This window comes from Trichosurus vulpecula, chromosome 5 (genome assembly GCF_011100635.1).
Source record: "Trichosurus vulpecula isolate mTriVul1 chromosome 5, mTriVul1.pri, whole genome shotgun sequence".
NCBI classification, from domain to species: Eukaryota; Metazoa; Chordata; class Mammalia; order Diprotodontia; family Phalangeridae; genus Trichosurus; species Trichosurus vulpecula.
The window spans coordinates 274,543,508-274,567,100 of record NC_050577.1 but is presented as its reverse complement, the minus strand read 5'-3'; the positions used below and the strand labels follow the sequence as shown (position 1 = coordinate 274,567,100).

The 23,593-nt window shown below is 41.4% G+C and overlaps 1 protein-coding gene across 1 annotated transcript in view; it reads left to right on the top strand.

Moving 5' to 3' along the window:
• Positions 1–9,583: 9,583 nt before the first annotated feature.
• Positions 9,584–23,593, top strand: part of LOC118851685 (transmembrane protease serine 12-like) — a 74,300-nt gene continuing 60,290 nt past the window's right edge. The window contains exon 1 of the mRNA XM_036761200.1: positions 9,584–9,689. Within this exon, the coding sequence (XP_036617095.1) occupies positions 9,599–9,689 (91 nt within the window). The 5' untranslated portion in view covers positions 9,584–9,598. The remainder of the gene's footprint in view (positions 9,690–23,593) is intronic.

Here is a 23,593-nt window from a genome sequence, read left to right as displayed (position 1 = left end):
GTTATGATGAAGTGGATTAACTGGCTGTGGCAGCTGAGCATTTGGTTATGGGATATGGTTCTCTGGTGTCTGAATAAATGGTTTTCTTCTTCTGCCTTCTATGTGGGGAGTCTCATATACTTTGTGATACAGAACTAGGTAGGTATTTTGACAATTATCTTCTACGTTGTTATTATTACCTTACTGTTTCAATAACCTTTGTCAAATTGCTTGCCTTCTCAAGAAGCGGGGAGGGAAAGAATTAGGAACTCAAAATTTAAAAAAAAAGGATGTTAAAAATTGTGTTTGCATGTAATTGGAAAAATATAAAAATATACATTCATACACATACACACACACACACACACACAGCCCCAAAGCATATCACTGAAGTGCCGTTTAGTGTTCCTAAGCATAAGAAAGCTGTAATGTGCCTTGTGGAGAAAATATGTCTTAGATGAGTTTCGTTCAGGCATAAGTTATAAGGTGTTTGTCATCAGTTCAATATTAACGAATCAACAATATGGTATATCCAGAAAAAGGAAGAGGACCTTCATCAATTTGTATGTGAGGCTACTCCAGAAAGTGCTAAAGTAAATGTGACCAGAGGCTCACAAGGACCCAACTTCATATTTTCCCTGGGAGCAATGGTTCAATATTCACTAATTCTGTGTTCATTGCAACTTTATAGGACTTAGCTATCACACATGACAAGAACTGAGTGTAGAAATGTCCACATTTTAGGTTGTTTTCAGTTTTTTACAATTATAAATAAGCCTACTATTAGAGTCTTTGAAAAGATAGCTCTTTTTCTTTTAGGTAACATTTCAGTGGATATTCTTAGTAGTGAAATTACTGGGTCAAAGAATATGATTACTTTTATAATGTTTGCAGTATAAATATGAGATAATCAGCATAAGGGTTAGTAGTTATTGACATTCTTTTGGTTTTACTTCTTTTCTGGTATTGAGGAGGTCCCTGATTTTTTGAAAATGTTTAGCATGCCCTCCTCTTTCAGATTCCTTAAGATTAGATCCCTCAGTACTCTCAAAATTGTGTAACCTTCAGCATGGACACCCTCTACTTGTTCTAGCCCAGTTGATCTTCCCATTTTTGGTTTTATTTATTGCCATTTCTACTTCCTCATGCAGCACAATGGAGGCTCTGATGGTAGTCTCCATCATCAATGGAGGAAGTTGTTACAAAATCTTCATAGATTTTTTTTCCATTTTTTCATCTGTTTTCTTCCTTTTAATTTCATCCCTGAATGCCTTTAGGATAATCTGGCTTTATTTGGGTCTCTTGTCAAACTTTCTATAATTTTTTTTCCCTTCAACTGTTTCTTGTCATTAGAATCTTCAAAATCACTACTAATAAGAGAAATACAAATTTAAACAACCTCGAGGTAGCACCTCACAACTATCAGACTGGCTAATATGACAGAAAAGAAAAATGACAAATGTTGGAGGGGATGTAGGAAAACTGGGACACTAATGCATTGTTGGTGGAGTTGTGAACCGATCTAACCATTCTGCAGAGGGCTATCAAACTGTGCAAACCCTTAGATCCAGCAATGCCATCCATATGCAGCAATAGGTCTGTAGCTCAAAGAGATTAAAAAAAGGGGTGGGGAACCTATTTGTACAAAAATATTTATAGCAGCTCTTTTGTAGTGTCTAAGAAGTGGAAATTGAGCGGGTGCCCATCCATTGGGGAATAGTTGAACAAGTTTTGGCATATTATTATAATGAAATATTATTATGCTATAAGAAATGATGAACAGGATTATTTCAGAAAAACCTGGAAAGACTAACATGAACTGATATAGAGTGAAGTGAGCAGAACCAAGAGAACATTGCACACAATAACAGCAACATTGTACAATGAAGAATTGTGAATGACTTAGCTATTCTCTGTAATACAGTGATCCAAGACAATTCCAAAGGATTCATGATGAAAAATGCTACCTGCCTCCAGAGAAAGAACTGATAGCATCTGAATATAATCTGAAGCATATACTTATTTCTTTTCCTTTGTTTCTTTCCTTCCTTCTCTCTCTCTCTCTCTCTCTCTCTCTCTCTCTCTCTCTCTTCCTTCCTTCCTTTTTCTCTCTCTTGCTTTCTTTCTGTTTTGTTCAAGTTTCTTTCACAAAATGATTAATATGGAAATATTTTACATGATTGCACACGTATAACCTAGATAAGATTACTTTCCCTTTAAGAGAGAGGGGGTGGGAGGGAGGGAAAGATAGAATTTGAAACTCAAAACTTTTTTTAAAAAAATGCTAAAAATTGCGGGGGTGGGTGTGGGGAGGAGAATAAAACCACAAACATAATAGTTGCAGCAATGACAGAAAGAACAAAAAACAACAACTGATAATGACTTTGTATAATTGTAATTAACCAAGTTTGGCCCCTGGAGTGAAGTTGAGAAAATGTACATCTCTCCTTTTTCTACAGAAATTTGAGGGGTGGGGTGTGGGTGCTAGAATGTGGAACATTACACATGCTGTCAGACATGGCTGATATGTTGATTAGGTTTTTTTTAAAACTTTTTTTTCTTTCCTTTAAAAATCTTTGTTACCAGGGATGATTTGCTGTGTAGAGAAGAAATACATCCAGAAAAGAATGAGATATAAAGACAAAAGACAACAGTTAAAAAAAAAAAAACAACTCAGTAATTTTTCCCCCACTTAATACTATTTTTTTCCAATTACATGTAAAGAGAGAAAAATGGTAATTTTTTTTAAAAAAACAAAACAAAACTAAGTTGCCAAAAGGATATCATCAGAGGGATATATGACCAGAAAAAGAGGTGAGGTTACATAATGAGAGCAAAGGATGACCAATGGATGGCCCACATCTTTTAAAGGAAAGCCCCTAGAACTTTGAGTGGACCGCTATGGAAGATTTACCAGAGAAATGGACAAAAGTAGCATAGGATATGAAAAGTTGTGGATGGGTTGTGATCTGCACCATTCAAGGAAGTAATGAAATCATAGATCCATAAAACTATCAAAGTATCGAAGCTGCAGAATATTGCAAGATTGTCTAACTAAAGATTGTACTACTTTGCAATTTCACCTGAAGGGAAGTATCTGTTTCTCTGATGTTTTTTTCCAGCACTGTTTTCCAAGTGCTTTTATTTATTTTTGTCAGTTTGATGGGTGGTATCTCAAAATTGTTTCAATTTCAATTTAGTATTGAAGTTGAATTGCCTTTGTAAATTTTAAACATGTCTTTATAGCTAGAGGTTATTTTTATGTTATATTCATCATATTTTCTCCAATCTATGAATTTTATTTTTTATTGTACAGATTTAAAAGGATATGACCAAGCAATCTTGTCTTTAATTTAAAAAAAATTTCCTCTCCATATTTGAGATAAATACATTTAATATTCACACTTATTCCACCTTTTATTATTTTTTTATTTTTAAATTGCAATTCACAGAAGTACACAGTATAAAATATGGCCTAGATTAATTTCCTGTCATATTTATAAGCAGTTTTGTTAAGTACATTTGTTAAATAATGAGTCATTTCACGATTTAAAAAAAAAATTTGTGTGCTTTCTGAGAGTTCTGTGTTTCTTTTTCCACATACTTTTCGTAATCAGTAGCTTTACACCCCTATCTCTGGGTTGACAAGGATTAGGTACAATCTTTGAGACGGCCCACGAATCATATCTATTTGACTCATTTTCTTTCCATGCATTAATTCCTCTAAGAAATCTTCAAATATAGCTCATGCCAAGGTTTTCACAGATGTTGCTAAAAGGGTCCCCAGTGCCCATGCAAACACTAAGATGCATATGAGATGCAGCCCAGCCTTCATTTCACCCTATAGATAATGTGGAAAATACATAAAGGGCTCGCGGTAGTCCAAAACAGTTGATGCAATTCCTTTTGATACAATTTCCACCCTCTTTCTGACAAGTTCCCCCTCCCCTTCCAAGAAATATACAGTCCTTCAGACACAGAGTGCCACCAAGTAGTGGAGTGGATAGGATATTGGACCTGGGTCCAGGAAAAACCTCAATTCGTAACCTGCCTCTGACACATATGCACTGTGTGACCTTGGGCAAGTCATTTAACCTCTATAAACCTCAAGTTCCTTATCTGTAAAATAAAGGAGTTGACCACATCAGGTATAAGGTCCCTTCCTGCTCTAAATCTGTGACCTTGTGCCTCATTTCATAGGGGATATGAATGTGGGGTAGCTAGAGAGGCACCAACATCCCAGTATAGCGAACTTTCACTTCTGGGACACACAGAAGCCTTCGGCCTAATTATATTCTCCTAAGACTAGGATACTTCTCAGAGGGAAATAAATGAAGCTGCTAGAGAGGCAGTTTACATCCCATGAAGGGGAAGGGAACAAGCATTTATTAAGCACCTACTCTATGCTGGGTGTTTTACATAGATTATCTCATTTGATCCTCACAAGAACCCTGAGAAATTGAGGCAGAGGTTAAATGACATGCTCAGGGTTACACGGCTATTAAGTACCTGTGGTTGGATTTGAATTCAGATCTTCCTGACTTCAGGCCCAGCACTATAGCCACTGTGCCACCAATCTGCTGTTGTAGTACTCTTGTATTTGTTGGAAATGTCCATAAATAAAATTTTTACACAGAAGGGAGTAAATGAAAGATTTAATGCAATTCTTGAGAGGCGGGCCACCTGGGCTGGAATGCACTAGGAGCCCAGATACAGAAACAAAGCAAGCTTTTATAGGGTTAATCATTCCTGGTCCATCCCTTCAGAGCTGGGATTGGTCCCAGCTCTTCTTGGTCACAATCTCTTGTATGTTGCCATTACGTATTGGTCTTGGTCGTTGATGTGATCTCCCTGGTAGTGATGCAAGGCAGGTACAGATAATGAGACTCTCATTTTATTTGGGGTGTGTCAGGTACTAGGAATGAAGCTATTAAGCATTCGTGCTACAGGTCTAGCTTACCCTTTGCCCTAGTTTTCATTACAGACCCAGTTGAAACTGGTTTTCCCTCTTTCTGAGAACTGTTTGGTCTTTTCTCAGCACTCCCTTCTAATCATGTGACTCCCAGATGTTTCTGTGGAGGCCAAACTTTATCCCTTTCTAACATATTGTCTAAAATGAGGTGCTGAGCATCGAGACAAAAATCAAAGCAGTTCCTGCCCTCAAGCAGTTTACATTCTACTGAATGGACACGATCTATACGTACACAGGTAAAATATAAAGTAAGAAGTAAGAGAGAAGGCAAGCTAGAAATCAGAAAACTGACATAGGAAAACTTGAAGAGGAAAAGAACACTAACATTTTGTGGAAGAGACGTCACCAGAGTGGAATATTTTAGGAAGCTGTGGTCTCTGAAAAGCAGAGATGAGGCATGAGAGCCAGCCTGGACAAAGACATGGAGGCAGGAGATGGAATGTTAAATTGAGTTTAGGCAATAGTTAAGGAATAAATGCGAAGTAAGACTAGAAAGATAGCTTGAATCCAAAAGGTAAAGAGCCACTGAAGGGTTTTTGCCAGGGGAGTCAGATCCTTGCCTCATAATTTTGTCACTGGAGTGAAGATGAGTTGAATCAGAGTTAAGAGCCTGGAGGAAGGGAAGCTATTGAGAAGGCTATTTCCATAGTCCAGGTGAAAGGTGATGGAGGCTTAAAACAGGGTTGTAGTAGCATAGAATGAATGAGTGGTGAGAAGGGGATGAATGTGAACGATGTCTTAGAGGCAGAATTGACAGAACTTGGCAACTGGGGGCAAGCAAGAGAAGAGTTGACACCAACTACAAGAAACAATGAATTTAGAAATTTGGGGAGTACAGAAGATGGAGTTTAGAAACTTGGGGAGTATAGAAGATGGAGTTTAGAAACTTGGGGAACATAGAAGATGGAGTTTAGAAACCTGGGGAGTATAGAAGATGGAGTTTAGAAACCTGGGGAGTAAAGAAGTTGGAGTTTAGAAACTTGGGGAGTAAAGAAGATGGAGTTTAGAAACTTGGGGAGTATAGAAGATGGAGTTTAGAAACTTGGGGAGTATAGAAGATGGAGTTTAGAAACTTGGGGAGTATAGAAGATGGAGTTTAGAAACTTGGGGAGTATAGAAGATGGAGTTTAGAAACTTGGGGAGTATAGAAGATGGAGTTTAGAAACTTGGGGAGTAAAGAAGATGGAGTTTAGAAACTTGGGGAGTATAGAAGATGGAGTTTAGAAACTTGGGGAGTAAAGAAGATGGAGTTTAGAAACTTGGGGAGTATAGAAGATGGAGTTTAGAAACTTGGGGAGTAAAGAAGATGGAGTTTAGAAACTTGGGGAGTATAGAAGATGGAGTTTAGAAACTTGGGGAGCATAGAAGATGGAGTTTAGAAATTTGGGGAGTAAAGAAGATGGAGTTTGGAAACTTAGGGAGTATAGAAGATGGAGTGTGGAAACTTAGGGAGTATAGAAGTACTTCTTTTAAAAGGAAGGATGAGTTCAGTTTTGGAAGATAGGACTAGGTTGTATAGACTGGGAGTCTTCCACATAGAAATGCTAATTTAACCTATGGGAGCACATGAAACCACCAAAGGAAATAAGGTGGAGAAAGAGAAGACAAGCCTTGGAGGGCACTGGATAGATGATCCAGTGATGGAAACTGTCAGACAGATAGGAGAACCAGGAGAAAAAACTATCACAGAGGTTAAAGGAGGAGATATTGAAAAAAAATTATTTAGTCTCATGAGAGTATGTTTTTACTATTCTGTAGTGTTGTACCAGAAGTGAGCGAGACACATCACAGAGTATAAGTTTTAAGTGGAGAATTTATTAGCCGGCAGCCATTGGGGTACGGCACCACAAATCAATGGCGATGTGTTGGGGTGATGGCTTGGCTTATATAGGATATGGGGGTACAGAGTGGGGGGGAACAGGAACAAAGGTCCTGGCTAATCAAAAGATTCAGTCAGGTTATCGTACTAGTGGGATAATCTCATTTATGTTCCTTGGTGGAGTCACGGAGCCCCAGGGATATCTGCTAGAAAGGGTCTGCCAGGTTATCCTTCAGTGGGATGGTCCTATCTATTGACATTCCTTGGTGGAGTCATGGAGTCCCAAGGGGTTTGCTAAATGCCAAAGATATCTGAGTCCATTCTTTCTGGGGGTGCTTGTCAGTAGCTAGGGGTTACTGAGGGGTTCCTAATTTTCCTTGTATTACAGTAGTACTAAGTCAGTGGTGTTGAATACTGGTAGGAATGACAAGGACAATGAGGTCTGAGAAAAGGCTATTGTACCTAATTGTTAAATAATAATTGATAATCTTTTGAGACCAGTTTTAATAGAGAAGCTAGATTGTGTGAGTTAAGAACAAAATATATAATAAGGAATTGGATATATCAAGTTTAAAGGACTTTCTGGGAGGAGAGATATAATTCCTAAAAGGATAATGCTAAAGAGAAGGGTTTTTGTTTTTGTTTTCTTTAAAGCTGGGAGACTTGCACTAGGGCAGTGGTAAATAGGGGATACTGGAATGACAATGGGGCCAAGTACTAGTAGATAAGAGGAGGGGGTTGGTTGGGATCAAAGACTCAAATGAAAAGAGGAACCTGCTTTGGTAAGGAAGAGGGGCCACCTTTTTCCTTTGAAAATAGAGGAATAGAGAAGTAGAAAGTACGGGTGAAGGGGGAAGGATATCAAAAGCTTCTGAGGTGTGAAATAGGGGAGGTGAGGAAATCCATAATGAAGAACTTCAATTTTCTGAGTTTCTCTGAATTGAAGACATCTGCTGAGGGAGAAGTTTGTGGAGGGTACTTGGGAGCCTTGGGAAAATCTCTTGGGAGCATAGCAGAGCTGGGAGATTAAAAGAATTTCTGTGTAGTGATGACCTAACCATTTGCAGTAGTGGCTTTGTCTTAAATCATCTCTAAAGTTAGGGAATCATTGGTAATGTATTAGTGGATCGTATTGGACTTGGAGTAGAGGAGACCTGAGTTCAGATCCTGCCTTACATACTGTGTGGAGTGGATAGAGGTCTCAGTCTCATTTTCCTCACCTGGAAAATGGCGCCTACATTACAGGATTGTTGTGAAGATCAAATGAGATAGTGTAAAGTGGTTAGTTGGCCTTAATGAGTTATAGTGACACCGTCTGTTACCGTATCTATAGCTGTGGAGGCATATGAATCCCTGTCCTCAAATATAGTTTGGGCTTCTTTAGAAAGTGTCATAGACATATTCCACTTAACCCCGAAGGCAGAACCAAGCTCCAATTTGATAAAAGAAAAACTTTCCAGACAATCAAGACTGCCATGGGAAAATGACTTCTCTTTGGGGGTTCTGGCTCGGGTTCTGGTATCTCTGTTGTTGAAAGATTCTGATTATCAGTCTGCTGCTAATTCACATCTGGTATTGGGAATGGAATGAGCATTTATTAGGTACTTACTATGTACAGACATTGCTAAGTGCTTTTATATGTGTATGTGTGTGTGTGTGTATCTCTCTCTCTCTCTCTCCATATATATATATCTATGTATATCTGTCTATCTGTCTATCTATCTGTCTCTCATTTGATCCTCAAGATAACCCTAGGAGGTACCATTTTGTAGATGAGGAAACCAAGGCAGAGAGGTGATGTGTCTTGTCCAGGGTCACACAGCTAACACTTACTAAGCCCCTAAATTCCAGATAAGAGGCAGCTGGGTGGCTCAGTGGATGGAGCACTGGGGCTGGTGTCAGGAAGAGCCAAGTTCAAATCCGGCCTCAGATACTTACTAGCTGTGTGACCCTGGTCAAGTCACTTAACCTCTGTTTGCCTTGGTCGATTGGCGAAGAGAGTGGCAAACCACTCTAGTGTCCTTGCCAAGAAGACCCTAGGGACACTGTTGGTGTGCCAGCGGTCCATGGGCATGCATGGCTAAGTGTTTTTCATGTATTACTTTTTTTTTTGGAGGGGGGATTATAAAGGAAACCGACTTTATTGGAACAAAGTTCCCAATTACTGTCTTCCAATCCCAGGAAGCCCTAAAAGTCTTTCCACGCACAGAACCAGGTTTAAGAATCCCTAGAGGGGAGGGAAATTACAGGAGATGGCTGAGGATGTGTTTACATGTATTATCTCACTTGGTTCCCACACCAACCTTGTCCGGGAGGCGCTACTATTAACAACTCCAGTTTACAGATGAGAAAACTGAGGCAGAATTGAAGTCGCTCAGGTTTCCCGCACCTTAGGCCTAGCGCTGTCTCCACTGCGCCCCCTAGCTGTGGTCGGTAGATCGTGGGCCCAGGCGGTGAAAGATAGGGCGAGGTGAGGCCTCCCAAAACGTCAGTGACCCTGGAGCCAGAACATAAAGAGGACACCCCCCATGCAGGGCTTGTTTTCATTTCCTATCCGTTATTGCGGGAGGGAGGGCAGGAGGGGGAGGGGCAGAGGGGCTGCACCGTCCGCTTCCTGCCCCTCACCCCCGCACTTCCTCCACCGCCTCCCCGTACCGCCTGCCAGTGACGTCACGACGCGTCACGTAATGCGCGACGCCGAGAACACGTAGACAGCGCTTCCCGCCGCGAGGCCAGCCCGCGCCTCTCGTTGACGTCAGAGGACGGGGAAGGACGCCGCCGCCGCTGCCATTTCTTCTCCCTCCCCTTTCCCTCGCCCCACACCTAAGATGGGGCCTTGGCTTGTGGGCGCCTCCCTGTGGTTAGTTTGGGGCAGCTTCGCGAAGTACGTGAGGGACCAAGAGGTGCCCTTTGACCAGAGTAAGTGCGGCCCCGCCCCCTCCTCTCCCCACCCCGGGGGCGAGGTCCCAGAGCCGCGCCCACGTAGGGCGTTCTACACACCTCGATTTGGGTGCACTTCACCCGCAGGAGTCACCGGATCTTTGCCCTCCCTCCGCTGGGGTAGAGATTGAGAACCGGAAGTCAACCCCCCTGCTTTAGAGCGGAAGAAACTGAGGCACAGAGCAGTAAATGGACTTGGCTGGGCTCACGACTAATGACGTGACGTTCCCTGCCCTAGGATTTGAACCTAGGTCTTCCTGACACCTCTCAATTCCATAATCCTCCGGTCATTCTTGGGATTCGTGGTGTCGTCAGTGTAGGAGCTCTCTCCCTCCAAATTTCCATTCTCTAGTTTCTGCTTGCCTCCTAGCGTGTGATTAGTTTGGTTGCCAAAAAGAAAAGAGAAGTGTGGGTCGGTTAACCAGCATTTATTAAGTGCCGGCTGTGTGCCAGGTACTGTGCTAAAACACGCAGAGTCTGTACACTACTTAGCCACAGCCACTATACGATTTCAGCTTACACAAATAAAAAGGCAGTGGAGTGTGGGAAAGGTGGGGGAGGGTAGTTTGCTGACCGCCCCCCCCCCCCGCCCTCGGTCTATTGGGGGTGACGCTATGCAAACAGCTATGCACAAACAAGATATATGCAGGATAAACAGAAAGAAGAAGCTAGCATTAAGGGGGGCAATTCTTTGGAGGCTATGGAAAGGTTAAATAAGGATTGTTGGACGCATAAATGACTAATTTCCTGAGTTAGTGAAAGGTTAATCATTGACCAACAGGAGACTCTTATTTGAGGCTTCTTTCTAAGCCCACAAATAAGCCAGTAGGAGATGAATTAAGAGCTAAGAAAGTGTGTAGCGATCACCTGACAGGTGGGAGACTGCTGAGTGGCTGGGGAAAGGGCGGAAGCTGGCGCTAGAGCTATCATGACCTCCCAGCTTCATCTTTTCAGAAGGACGTGGTTGCTCTCTGCCTCCTTCCGTGGTTTAGGGGGAGAAACAGGGGAAAAGACAAATGTTGCAGCTATATTGTTGTAAGAAGAGTTTTGATTAGATAGTGCAGAAGACAGTTGAGCGTGGGCTTGTCTGTGTTACCGAGGGAACTATCCTAAGGAGCTTTGTGGCGCTCTGGCAGAACAGGACAAACAGCATGTCACTCCAGCGGTCACTTCTTTAGTGCCTTTGTTAAAGTTGAGTAGGAGTTTAAATAGTTTGTCAGCGGCAGGAGAAGAGTAGATTTGCCTATCTGGAGAGAGGCCAGGACCAGAAGGGGAGCAGCTAGCAGAGAAACAGCTTCATGCGGTGCAGATTGTTTTTGAGAAGACCGACGACGTCAAGGAATACAGTCCAGAACTGTTAGTTGCCCCCCTAAACACATAGGTTTCCTTACTCATGTGTGTCCCTGCTAGGTTCTATAAGTGTATTGCTCACTCTCATAGACTCCGCATGCGTTGGTGAACGTGAATCAGGTTGATGTGTGCATTTGCCTTATTGCTAATGTTTTCTGTTGAGGAGCTAGTGGTGTCATGGTGACGATCTTTTGTAAATGGGCAGCACACTGGCAGGGTCTCATGAATTACAGTGACAAATTGTAATCCAATAACAGGATTATCTTTAGGACCCTGGGAAAGTTTGAATCATATAGGAATAGTAATGATCCCTCTCTAGGAACTCCAGTTCTGCCTTTGTGAGGGAATGTTGGAGAGAATAAGCTAGCCCAGAGAGTAGCACTCTTTTTCAAATTTAGTATTTTATATTTCCCAGTTACATGTAAAAACAAATTTTAACATTTGGTTTTAAAACTTTGAATTCCAAATTCTCTCCCTTCTTCCCTTCCAACCCCCCTCATTGAGAATGGCAAGAAATTTGATATAGGTTATACATGTGTAGTCATGCAAAACATTTCCATAATAGTCATGTTGTAAAAGAAAACATAGACCAAAAAAAAAACCTCAAGAAAAATAAAGTAAAAAAAAGTTGCTTCAATCTGTATTCAGACACCATCAGTTCTTTCCCTGGGGATGGATAGCATTTTTCATCAAAAGTCCTTCAGAGTTGTCTTGGATCATTGTATTGCTGAGAACAGCTTAAGTCATTCACAGCTGATCATCTTACAATATTACTGTTACTTTGTACACAGTACATTTCACTTTGCATCAGCTCATGCAAGTCTCTCCAGGTTCAATTCAGGTCTTTCTTCTGATATCTGCTCTATGTAGAAACTACTCAATGTGCTGTAGGGTCTCATCTTTTTACATCTCATATAGAACAGTTACTGTCCCACTGCTAGCTATCTGTCTCTTTCCCTCATAAATTTAGAGCTGGAAGGGGTCTTAGAGATCATTTTGGCCAATACTCTCATTTTATACCTGAACAAACCAAGGCTCATTGAGGTTATGATTTGTAGTAGAACCAAGATTTGGAATCTGAGAGTTTAAAAGAACTTCAGAACTAGTACAAACTTTTCTTTCTAGCCATTGGGGGAGGTAGAGGTGGAGAAGAAGAGAAATTAGATTAATTTATACGTCATATGTTGTCCCTCCTAGAGGTACTTCACGTATAAAGGAAGCCCATTAATGAAGTAAAGCTTTAGGCCAAAGCACTAGTTACCATTTTAGGCAGTGTGACAGACTGAAAGAGAAGGTATTTGGCAGGGCAGTGTGGAAGTGGGGTGGGGCGGGGGGGGGGGGGCCCCGGTAGAGAGGTGGAGGTGGAGAGTGTTAGGGGAACCTTATCAATGCCCTTCTAATCACTGCATAGGCACCTAGATCTACACTTCATTCCGAGCATTTTCTCTGGCTGTCCTCTATGCCTGGAATGCTCTCCCTTTTCATTTCTGCCCCTTGTCTTCCCTGGCTTCCTTCAACTCCTAGCTAAAATCCCACCTTCTACAAGATACTGTTCTGATCCTTTTTAATTCTAGTGCTTCCTTTCTGTTGATTATTTCCCATTTATCCTGTATATACCTTGTTTGTGCATAGTTGCATGTTGTCCCCCATTGAGATTGTGAGCTCCTTGAGGGCAAGGGCCGTTTTTTTTTTTTTGTTATTTATTTATTGCCTTTCTTTGTATCCCCAGTATTTAGCACATTACCTAGGACATAGTAGGCATTAATGTTTATTGACTGACTGAATGATCTACCTACTATGCCTTAACCTGGTGCAATAGGGAATCAGGTCATGTCAACAAGCATTTATTAAGTGCTTACTATGTGCCAGGCTTCCAGCCCTCAACCTGCCCATATTTTTGGCTCAAGCATGTCTGCTGTCTTTATCCTGTTGCTGAGGACCATGTGGAGTATGGGACTCCTCTCTGAGGATTATTTTGGGGAAGCTAAAAAAAAATTTACATAATCCCATCAAATGTTTGTGAACTGCTAGTGATCCCCTGCATTGCTGTTCATGCTGCACTCATATGAACTTGTTTGTCTTCACACAAGCATTGTCATGATGGGTCTTGGAAGTATGTCCTTGGGGAAAATTGAAGAATCGTGTCCCCTGGGGGAATATTTTTCATAGTCTTACAGCATATAAGTAGGAGGCTTCTAATCACAGAATCCTCAGATGTGAAAGGACCCAGAGAACATCTAGGCCAATCCTGATAGATTGAGAGCTATAAGATGCAGAGAGGTTGGGTAGGTCGATTGCCCAAAGTCACACAGGTAGTAAATAAGCATAATAGCTGGATCCTTGGATTCCAAATGCAGCATTCTGTTGTACTGTACCATGCTGCCTCTCATCTTTCTCTGAATGGGAAACCCATCTTCAGCAACCCAGACAAGCATGATTCAGCTTGTGCTTCAAGATTTTCAAGGGTGGGCTCAACATGTACATAATTGTTACATAGAAGACCTGGGTTCAAATCTTGTCTGCCACTTACTGCTTGTGTGAACTTCACCTCTCTGGGCCTCAATTTCTTCATCTGTAAAAATGAGGGAGTTGGTCTCAGTGACTTGTAAGATCCCATTCAGCTCTACATTTATTAATCTATAATCAAGTGAGATATAAAAGCAGACAATTAGAGATGCAGAAGTCGAACTCAGGAGAGAGATGAGGGCTGGATGTGTAGATTTGGGAGTCATATGCATAGAGATGATAGTTTCTCCAGAGGTGATGAGATCACCAAAAGAAAGACTATAGAGAAGAGGAGAGGACCCCAGGATAGAGCCTTAGGGTACTCCGATGCATAATTGGTGCAGGATATAAATGATGAACTTGCAAAGAAGATAGAGAAAGAATTGATCCAAAAAGTAGGAAAAGAACCATTACAGAAAGATTACATGTAAACCCAGGGAAGAGAAAATGTTCATAAGGAGAGAGTTGTCAACAGGGTCACATGCTGCAGAGAGGTCAAGAAGGATATGGGTTGAGAATAGGCCATTGGATTTAGGAGTAAAAGATTTCTGGTGACCTTGACAAGATGGCAATTTCAGTTGAGTAGTGGAGTTCATTGTAAAAGTATGAGAATTGAGTGAGAAAGTAAAGGGAACCAGGCTAGATGGTCTGTTCCAGGATTTGGCTATGAATGGAAGGAGAGCTATAGGATGATAGCTTGAGGTCGTAGGGTCAAGTGAAAGTTTTTTTTTTTTAAAGGATGGAGACTTAGGCTTGTTTGTAAGCAGCAGAGAAGGAACCAGCAGATAGGGAAAAAGGTGACCAGGAATAAAGTGTCTTTTTTTTTTTTTTTTTTTTTTTAGTGGGGGGAATCCAGATTTCTTAATGCAAGAAAATTGAAGGCATGGGAGAAGAAGAGATATCTAAGATGAGAAGAAATTTACTTAGGCTACACCATGGGTCACAAAGGTCATAATGGAAGGGGAGGGCAGAGCAGAATAGGTATATGGGTTAGGGTTAATGCTGAGGTTGACAGAGATGAGAAAGTGGGGAATGATAGAATGATAGAAGGATTTTGCTGAGGTAGGAGGTGTCTCCATATCACAGGGATTAGGAGGGGAAAGATTGAATCTTGTTAGCCATACATGGGATGGGGATATAGAACCATTTGATTGGGGCTTCCATCCTGAACAGTCTTGTTTTGGCAAAAGGCAGTATCAGATTTGTTTAGGCATCTGGGTCAGTAAATACCTAATACCTAAAGGTTCCCAGGGGCCCAAGTTCCTTTGCCTCACCCCTAGATGGTGTAGAGATGTTGCATAATTGAAACCATCCTTGGAGCCAAGCATACTGGACATTTGTTTCCTAAATGAGGTCTTGATAGTCAGCAGTTTGGTGTCTGAGGTCTGGTCCTGGGCAGAATCCTAGAAATAAGAGGCTTGGTATTAGAAGCTTTCATCTTGAGAAGGTCTGGTCCATCAATGGGAACTCCTCTCCAGTCAACCATCAACAAGCATTGATTAAGCACCATTATGTTCCATGCACTGTAAGAAGTGCTAGAGATACAAAGACAAATGTGAAATAGTTCCTTTTTTCAAGGAACTTAGATCTTATTAGTGTAGACATGTACGTGTAGAAGTCTGTATAGAATAAATATAGATAATAAACAATAAATAAAAATAGATGAATATAAGGTTGTTAGGAGGAGAGAGAAAACTTGCTATTGGAGAGATTTGGAAAAGCTTCATTTAGAAGGGGGTGCTTGAATTCTGTCTTGAAGGAAGAGAAAAATTACATGAAGAGGAGGGGAGGAAGGAGAGTGCATTTCAGGCTTGGGGAAAGTCCAGTGTAAAAGCAGAGACAAGGAATATGTTTTTGTGTGGGTGAATAACTGAGAAAAGGCCACTTTGCCTGGACCCCGAAGTGCTGGAAGGAGAGTAATGTAAACTTAAATGAGAAAGATCGATTGAGGCGTGGTTGTGAATGGCTTTAAAAGCCATTTAAAAGGGGAGCCATTATTTTGTCCTAGAGTCAGGAGAAAGTGACATAGTTGCATTCACAATGAAAAGAAAATCACTTTGAGAGTTGTGTGGAGAATGAATTGAAGTGGAGAGAGATGAGAATTAGCCAATCTTGATTGTTGCAGTAATTCAGGAAATAGGTAATGAGATTCTGAACTACAGTGGCATCTCTGTGAAGAGAGAGGGGTCAGATTTGAGAGACGTTGTGAAGGTAGAAACTGCAAGATTTAGCAGCTGATTGGCTATGTGCAATGAGGGAGTATGAAGAATTGAGGATAAGGATGATTATGAACCTGTGAGACTGGAGGAATTGTAATGCCTTTGAAAAACATAGAGAAGTCTCAGCTTGGTGGAAATGAAGAGCTGTAGCATTGTTATAGTGAGTTAGGGCAGAGGAGCCAAATATTCTAGGCCAGGCCTAGCTCAGGCCAGGCCAGTGATTCAGGCTCCAGATTGGAACACAATGAAACACTGATGGGTCAAAAAAATTCAATGAAAAATTTTTTTTTAACAATAAGAGAATACAAATAAAATACAAATAAATGCAAATAAAAGAATAGTTACTAATTAAAATAGAACCTACTTCATTTCACATACCTACTTACCTTATACCTCCATATAGTTGGAAGGGCAGTGGGAATTCTGCTAAACTTTCAGCTCACTAGCTCTCGTTTTTTCTAGGATTTTTATGTCTCAAGCAATAAAGAAGCAGTGCCTGTTGTTCAAACTCTTATTCTCTAAACCAATCAGATCCTGTGGATGGCCTCCTTAACTCCTTAAAGGAAAACCTCCTTAGTTTACATGACACGCGTACTGTTCCTACCAGAGACACCAATAAAACAATTCTTATCAGATCTCTATATGACATCCTTTCATATATTTCAAAGGCAGGGAGAGATAGGGGAGAAGGGAATAAGCCTTTGTTAAGCACCTCCTATGTGCCAGGCACTACGCTAAGCGCTTTACAAATGTTATCTCTTTTGAGACAATCATTATCTCATTTGAAGAAGCTGTCAAGTTTTCCTGCAAGTCACTTCTTTTCCAAACTCATCCAAGCACTCCATAGGAAAACTAAGGGCCAGTGAGGAAAAGGGACTTGGCCAAAGGCACATTTCTGGGATGGTTGCTGGGGAAATCTGGCTGAATTGCAGAAATGAGGTTAGTACTTGAAAAACATTGTGAGTAATGGAGGCAGTGTTTACTGGGATATTTAAAAAGAAGGGCAATTTCTTTTGCCAGTGAATGTAAGCTGGTAACAATCGTGTTGCATTTGGGTAGAATTACTTTAGCAGAGAAATTGACCCAAGTAAACCTTTTATGATTGGGCACACAACTTGCACCTCTGTTGATAACTTGGTGAACCCCCCTTTACATGAACATTTGTGTGTTTACCAGTTTGTTGGCCCAGTAGAGAGGCAGCTTGTGTGTGTGTGTGTGTGTGTGTGTGTGTGTGTGTATGTAGTTGTGTGTATTTGCCTACTTCTGCAGGAATCATGCTTACTGTGTCAATACTTGATATCTACCCCCTCTTAGAGAAGGGCCAATCTGTAGTACAGTATAAAAAATTCATCAGAGCATCTGCTCATTCAACAGTTCTCTATCTGCCAAGGCTCTTGCATCTGCTATGTCACTGCTGGTCTTACTAAAGTAGTTATTTGTGCCTCACAAACTAAGGGAATTATTTTTGTTCTTATTTCTTTGGGTTTATACTTGTGGGTGAAGGCATGATCTGCACGATCTCTCTGGACCTTGGTTTTGGAGGTTGAAGAAGTAAGGAATTCGGATTTTCTTAGAAGATACAGTTCATTTTTTCTACTTCTAGCAATTCATCCTGTAATGTAGAATAGGGATCCTTCCCCTTAAACCTGGTTATCTCTCAAGGATGTATAGTAGGCCCTTTCCACCAAAAGTCTTGAAATGATCTCAACTAAAGCTTCAAACATCACTTCTGTGTTGATGATTCATAATTCTGGCTCCAACCTCATCTCTCCTCTGAGCTACAGCCCCATATTTCCAACTGCCTCTCAGAACCTGAAACTCAACATGTTCAAAATTGAAGTTGTCATCCTTCCTCTCCCTGCCAGCTTCTCTATTTCTGCTGATAATACCATCATTCTCCCAAACATGGAGATGATCTCAGAATTATCTTTTACTTTTCTTCCTCTTTCATCCCTTTTATCTAGTTATTTGCCAAGTCATATGAAATCTACCTTTACAATAACTCTCAAATCTTTCTTCTATTTTCTACTCCCACTGCAGCCAACTTAGCTCAGGCCCTTTATTTTTGTAGTTTGAAGTATTTATAATAGCCACATAACTAGTCACCTGAGACTTGTATGAATTTGGAGAAGAGAACGCTCAGGAACATGATAACTGTATTAAAATATTCAAAGAGCATTTGACCTCTCTGGACAATGGGTAGAACTGGCAAAGAAGCAAATCTGGGTCAGATATCAGGAAAAACCTTTCTAACACTTAAAACTGTCCAAAAATGTAATGGAACACCTTGGGAAGTGGAGGGCCACCCCTCCTTGGCAGTCTTTAAGCAGAAGACAGGCAGCTACTTGTTGGATATATTATATGTTGTGGAAAGAAAACTCATTGTTTACAATTGAGGCGCAAGTCAATAAAATGCTTTATTTTATCTGTAGTTATAAGCCAAGGTAGAACTAACAACTGGCACTTGGAGAAGGGAATCTCTTTGGAATAAGTGGAATTCTGAATAGGATCCATTTTTGACAGGTGCTTTGAGTGTACAGAACAGAAATAGTCATGCTGGATATACAACCAGTAAGCCATTGGCCTTGGAGAGGATAGGGCAGTTTATTGTGTTTCTGGTAGGGGACTGAAACTTTCTTTAAAATTTTTTTTTCCCAATTACATGTAAAAAAACTAACATGAGTTTTTATTTAAAAATTTGAGTTCCAGATTTTCTCTTTTCCTCCCTTTCCTCTCCCTCCCTGAGATGGTAAGCAATTTGATATAGGTTATACATATGCAGTCATGCAAAACATATGTCCATTTTAGTCATGTTGTAAAAGAAAGCAGAAAAAATGAAAATAAAAAGAAAGTAAAAAATAAGTATGCTTTGATCGGTATTCAGACCCTACCAGTTCTTTCTCTGGAGGTGGATAGACTTTTTCATCATAAGTCCTTTGGAATCCTCTTGAATCTTTGTATTGCTGACAGAAACTTTCTAATCTGCTCATCTGTGGTTGGCCTCAGGGGTCTAAGGCAAAGCACACTCTCTCCTTTGATTGGCCTTGCCTAATCTCTGTGGTGAAGAAAGGCAAAACATAGGGGTTAGATGTTTCTGCCTTGTTATGCTAAAATTTACTTTTAAATTTAAATTTACTCTAAAATTACATTACTCATGTCAAAAAAGGAAAATAAAATGCCTCCCCTCTATGCTAACATATATAGCAGGGATATCTTTTAGGTATAAGTTGGATTAAATGGCTTCTGAGATTCCTTCCAGCTCAAAAATTCAACAATTTTAAGATTCTGTGACATATTCAGAGTAAAGTAAGGAGAACAGCATACATAAATACTAAAATAATATTAATGTCACTGTAACGGCAAGCAAAGTGGGACTTTCTGCTGTTTTTTCTTTTGGAGTACTTCTCAGCACTAAGGCAATCAAGTGCCTTTGATTGAGCCTTACCTTTGTTTGAATCAAGAGTCTTTGATTAAATCGAGAGTCTTTGATGACCTGCTTAAGTTGCAAGAAAGCTTATGTATATATACTCTGAGGTTAGCATTTTGCTTTGGGACTCACTCATGGGAGGAGTGTTCCTGTGATTTGGCCAGATGAGACTCTGGGTAGCCATTAAAGAACCCCCTGGCTTTGAAAACACAGATGTTGTTGCATCTCTCTGGTAACTATGTATGTATTGTCTTGGTCAGACAGTTAGAAGCCTTGTCTGTTGATCTGTGTTTATTTTCTCTGTTTGTAATTTCTGTTTGTATTTTCTCTGAAGTTCAGGGTGCTGACTTTTTCCCTTGAACTAAGTGAATGATATATGTATGTTTAATTAAGTAATATTGTTAACCCCTTAAAGTTGCTTTCCTTTAGAAAAGCAGATCAAAGAACCTATGCTAGCAGCCCTCCTGTGTGCTGGTGTTATTGGCCTTACACTTCCACAGTAGCTGTAAGTAACGTTGTTACAGTCACCCATTGTCTTAGGTCCCCCATTAACCAGGGAAAGACTCTGGGTTCACAGGGACAAGGTCTGATCTTGGGGGACTGGTCCAAGGAGGGTAATTTTCTCCCTGTGGATAATTGTTTCCAACTCAGAGTAAATCTGTGGGGAAATAGGAATAAAGCTTAGGTATATCTTGTATAAAGGTTTTCCCCAAAATGGATGACAGAATATTGCCTTTATTTTAACCCAACACAGAAAATCAATAAGCTTCAAAGGAATCAGGGAAGCTAGTGAACAAATACTGAAACATAAATCTCTAAAATAGCATGTTAATTTCCCATGTAAGGTATAGATATTTTGGGATACTTTTGTACAAATAACAACATAACAGATTTAGAACTGAAAGAAGTTAGGGGGTGGAGCCAAGATGGTGGATTAGATGCAACTCAGCTGAACTCTCTAAATACTCCTCTCCAAACAGCTTTAAAATAATGCCTCAAATCAAATTTTGGAGTGGCAGAGCCAACAAAAGATTAGGATGAAACATTTTTCTAGCCTAAGAAAATATGGGAGGTCAGCAGGAGAAATTTGTGACACTGGGGTCAAAACTTATCCAGAACCCACATAAGTGGGAGCAGTGGTAGCAGTAGCAGTAACAGTAGCAGCTTCAGGAACTCTCAGCCCAGAGATGGTAAAGGGGTCAGACAATTGGTCAGAAAGTGATTATAGAGGATTCTTGCACTAGGTGCAACTGGCACCGATTGACAACTGTCTTGTTTATACAAAGTTCTGGGTCAGAGTTTCAGGGTGGAGAAGAATGCTAGGGGTTGGTCACAAGGGAGTAGGGGCCCTGGTTGCAGTTCCAAGGCAAAGAGAGCACTATTACTTGTGGCTGCAGGGGACCAGGGTCCCTTCCTTGTTAAAGACCAGAGTGTAGAGCAGGAGAGTAGTGACCACACCTCTCCCAAGCTCACACCACCTTGGAAGCACCAAAAATGTGTAGACCTCCCCCAACTAGCTTTGAAAATAGCAGCGTGCTTTTTGTGCCTGTAGCTTGGGATAGTTCCTCCCCACCCCAAGGTGAGCAGAGCCCAACTTTAACATAAAGTTCAAAGTCAAGAAATAGGCTGGGAAAATGAGCAAACAACAACAAAGAACCTGACCATAAAAAGCTACTATAGTGACAGGGAAGACTAAGACATAAACTCAAAAGAAGACAACAATGTGAAAACAGCTACAAAAACTCCTTGAAGAAAAATACTAATTGGACCCAAACACAACAAGACTTCCTGGAAGAGTTAAGGAAAAGGATAAGGGTAGTAGAGGAAAAATTGGTGTGAATACCAGGGTCTATCTGCAGTAGGCCACACAGAATAAGCAGGATAGTCTCTATTACTACCTATTGCAGCTAAAGCTAACAGATTGGTTGTTTGGTTACCTCCTTGCAAATGATAATCCCTAAAAACGTGCTGTACAAAGGGATTGTGACTAATACTTATGAATCTCATGCAGTCCACAGTATCTACAGATACTCCTGTGGCCCCCATTCACCGATTCTCACCACCCAAGAGATTAACAATTATCCCTTTCTCTGGGTGAACCTACTCAAGATATCTGTGATTACCTGCTGTATAAAATCTTCCAACATCTCTCTGAACACTATTATTATTTTGGGTTTCTTGCCTCCTTCACTGTATGGGGCACACTGCTGTTTGAGGAGTCTGGTCTGATACTGTATCATTCTCTGGCTCCATAGCATCATACCACAAAGTAACATTTCGTGCCTCAGATTCTGCTATTGTGTCATCCTCTCTAGACTCTGTCCCCTTGTCACCATGGCAACCAGACTGGCTGCTAGACTCTACCTGAGCTGAACTGAAATGCACTCTTGACCTCCTTGGCTCCCTCTGTCTTCTAGCCAAATTAACAGCAAAATCAGTAAATTCCTGAACAATAATCTGCTGTTCTGCCACCTGAGATTCCCCATCTTGCTGTGGTATAGAAATATTCTCATTTGGGCTAGACATTTCTCTTCCCATCTGAGTTCTCTCTCGTAACAGTCTGCCCCCGTTTTCATACATAATACGATACGCTGTGAGTAAAATCCAGCTTCATCCAGAGATTTCTGTTGGCAATTCTCTCCCTGGCTTACCTGTAATTTCTTGCAAACATCTTTCCAAGTCTCTAGGTTCTGTTTCCAATCCTCACAGAAACCAGTGCCTTTAGACCATTCCCTTGTTAGGGAGGAATAAGTTACATCATTACATCTTAGGATAACCATTTCTTCTTCTAAAGGCCTTCTATCTCCAAATAGAGATCTTATACCTTGCAATCCCATCCTGTTTGTTGCCAAATGTATCAGCAAGGCAATAATCACAATATAGATGATAATTGTCAAAATGCCTATGTGGTTCTGTGTCGCAGAATATACAAGACTCTCCACATAGAAGGTAAAAGAAGTAAACCGTTTATTCAGACACCAAATAACCAGATCCCAAAACCAATAAGTCCACAACATCACAGCAGAGAACCATTCCATCCCACAACCTTCCGCCCCTGCTGGGGCCTTGTCACCAAAAAGCAAACTTACAGCACAGCTATCACACAACTGCTCTCTTTCCCTCGGCTCTAACTGCTCCCCCAGCATTTCCTGTGACACAGCTTCCTTTTCCTCTCAGCAAGCTCCTTCTAACACATGGCTTAGGCTTCCTGTGATGTAAGCAGGTCATATGGCCTATTAATGGGTGGGAAAGATCTCCAAATGTAAACTGCTATTACGATGATATATGTGTGTTTAATTAAAGTAATATTGTTAACTCCTTAAAGTTACTTTCCTTAGAAGAGCAGATCAAAGAACTTTGCTAGTAGCCTTCCTGTGTGCTGGTGTTATTGGCCTTACACAGACCCAGTAGTGGCAAGTAGCATTGTTGTTACAAAATTGCATCGTCAGCAGGATCTGCAAATTAAAAGGAAAGTGTGGGGCCTGGGATACTTGTTCATTGTTTCCCAGTTTTGGTGGCTGTGGTGCTATGGAGCCCCAGGAGCAGCAGTGGCCTGAGGGAAAACAGGCAAGTAACAGTGACTGGAGTGGTTTCCTGGGTGCCTAGACCAGGGCCCCTGGGAGATAACCTCTCCTTCCCTCTCCCTACCCCACTAGTACTCCAGAGGAGACAGGCCGGAGCAGTGGCTGTGGGAGGAAAACAAGCAACAACTTGGGGGAGGTGGGGATGGCCAGGGCCAGGACTTGAGTGGATTAGCTCGGCTCCAGACTGTGCTGGAGGAGTGAATGTCCTGAGATTGTATCGTACGTGGAACCCTAGAGCAGGAAAACTGCCTTCACACAGACTCAGCAGGAGTGGTTGGTGAGGTGAGAGAAAAAGCAGACAGCTGCCTGCATCAGGATTCAGGCAGTAGCCAGGAGTGGCCAGCTCCTGCTGGAGGATGAAGAAACCCAGAGCTTGGAATTCAGCCCTGGGGCAAGATAAAAACTTTGCAGCAAGGTGCTGAGTGGGCTTTTTTGCAGCATTCTCCTGGGATGGTTGCTTGGGACCCGGGGGTGGTGAGGCGGGGGTGGTGGAGTTGTCTATGGTGGGTGGGGGGAAGTGCCTTGGACCCCTAATGACCCACCCTGTTGTCTTTGTTGCCCAGCTGTCCCTCAGGACTTGGAAGTGGGGAGTGGAGCCGTGTGGGGAGAACATACCCCCAGGAGAACTTTATTTGGGCTTTTTTATTTGTGTTGGGACTTTGCTCATTAAAGCATGCTGGTACCTGAGGGTGCCAGGGGGAAGCCTGCAACAGTAATGTGAGGAGAAGGACACACCCTCAAGAAGGACTTCACTGGGACACGCTGTATTGACTGAAGAGATTATAACTTGCTGTGACC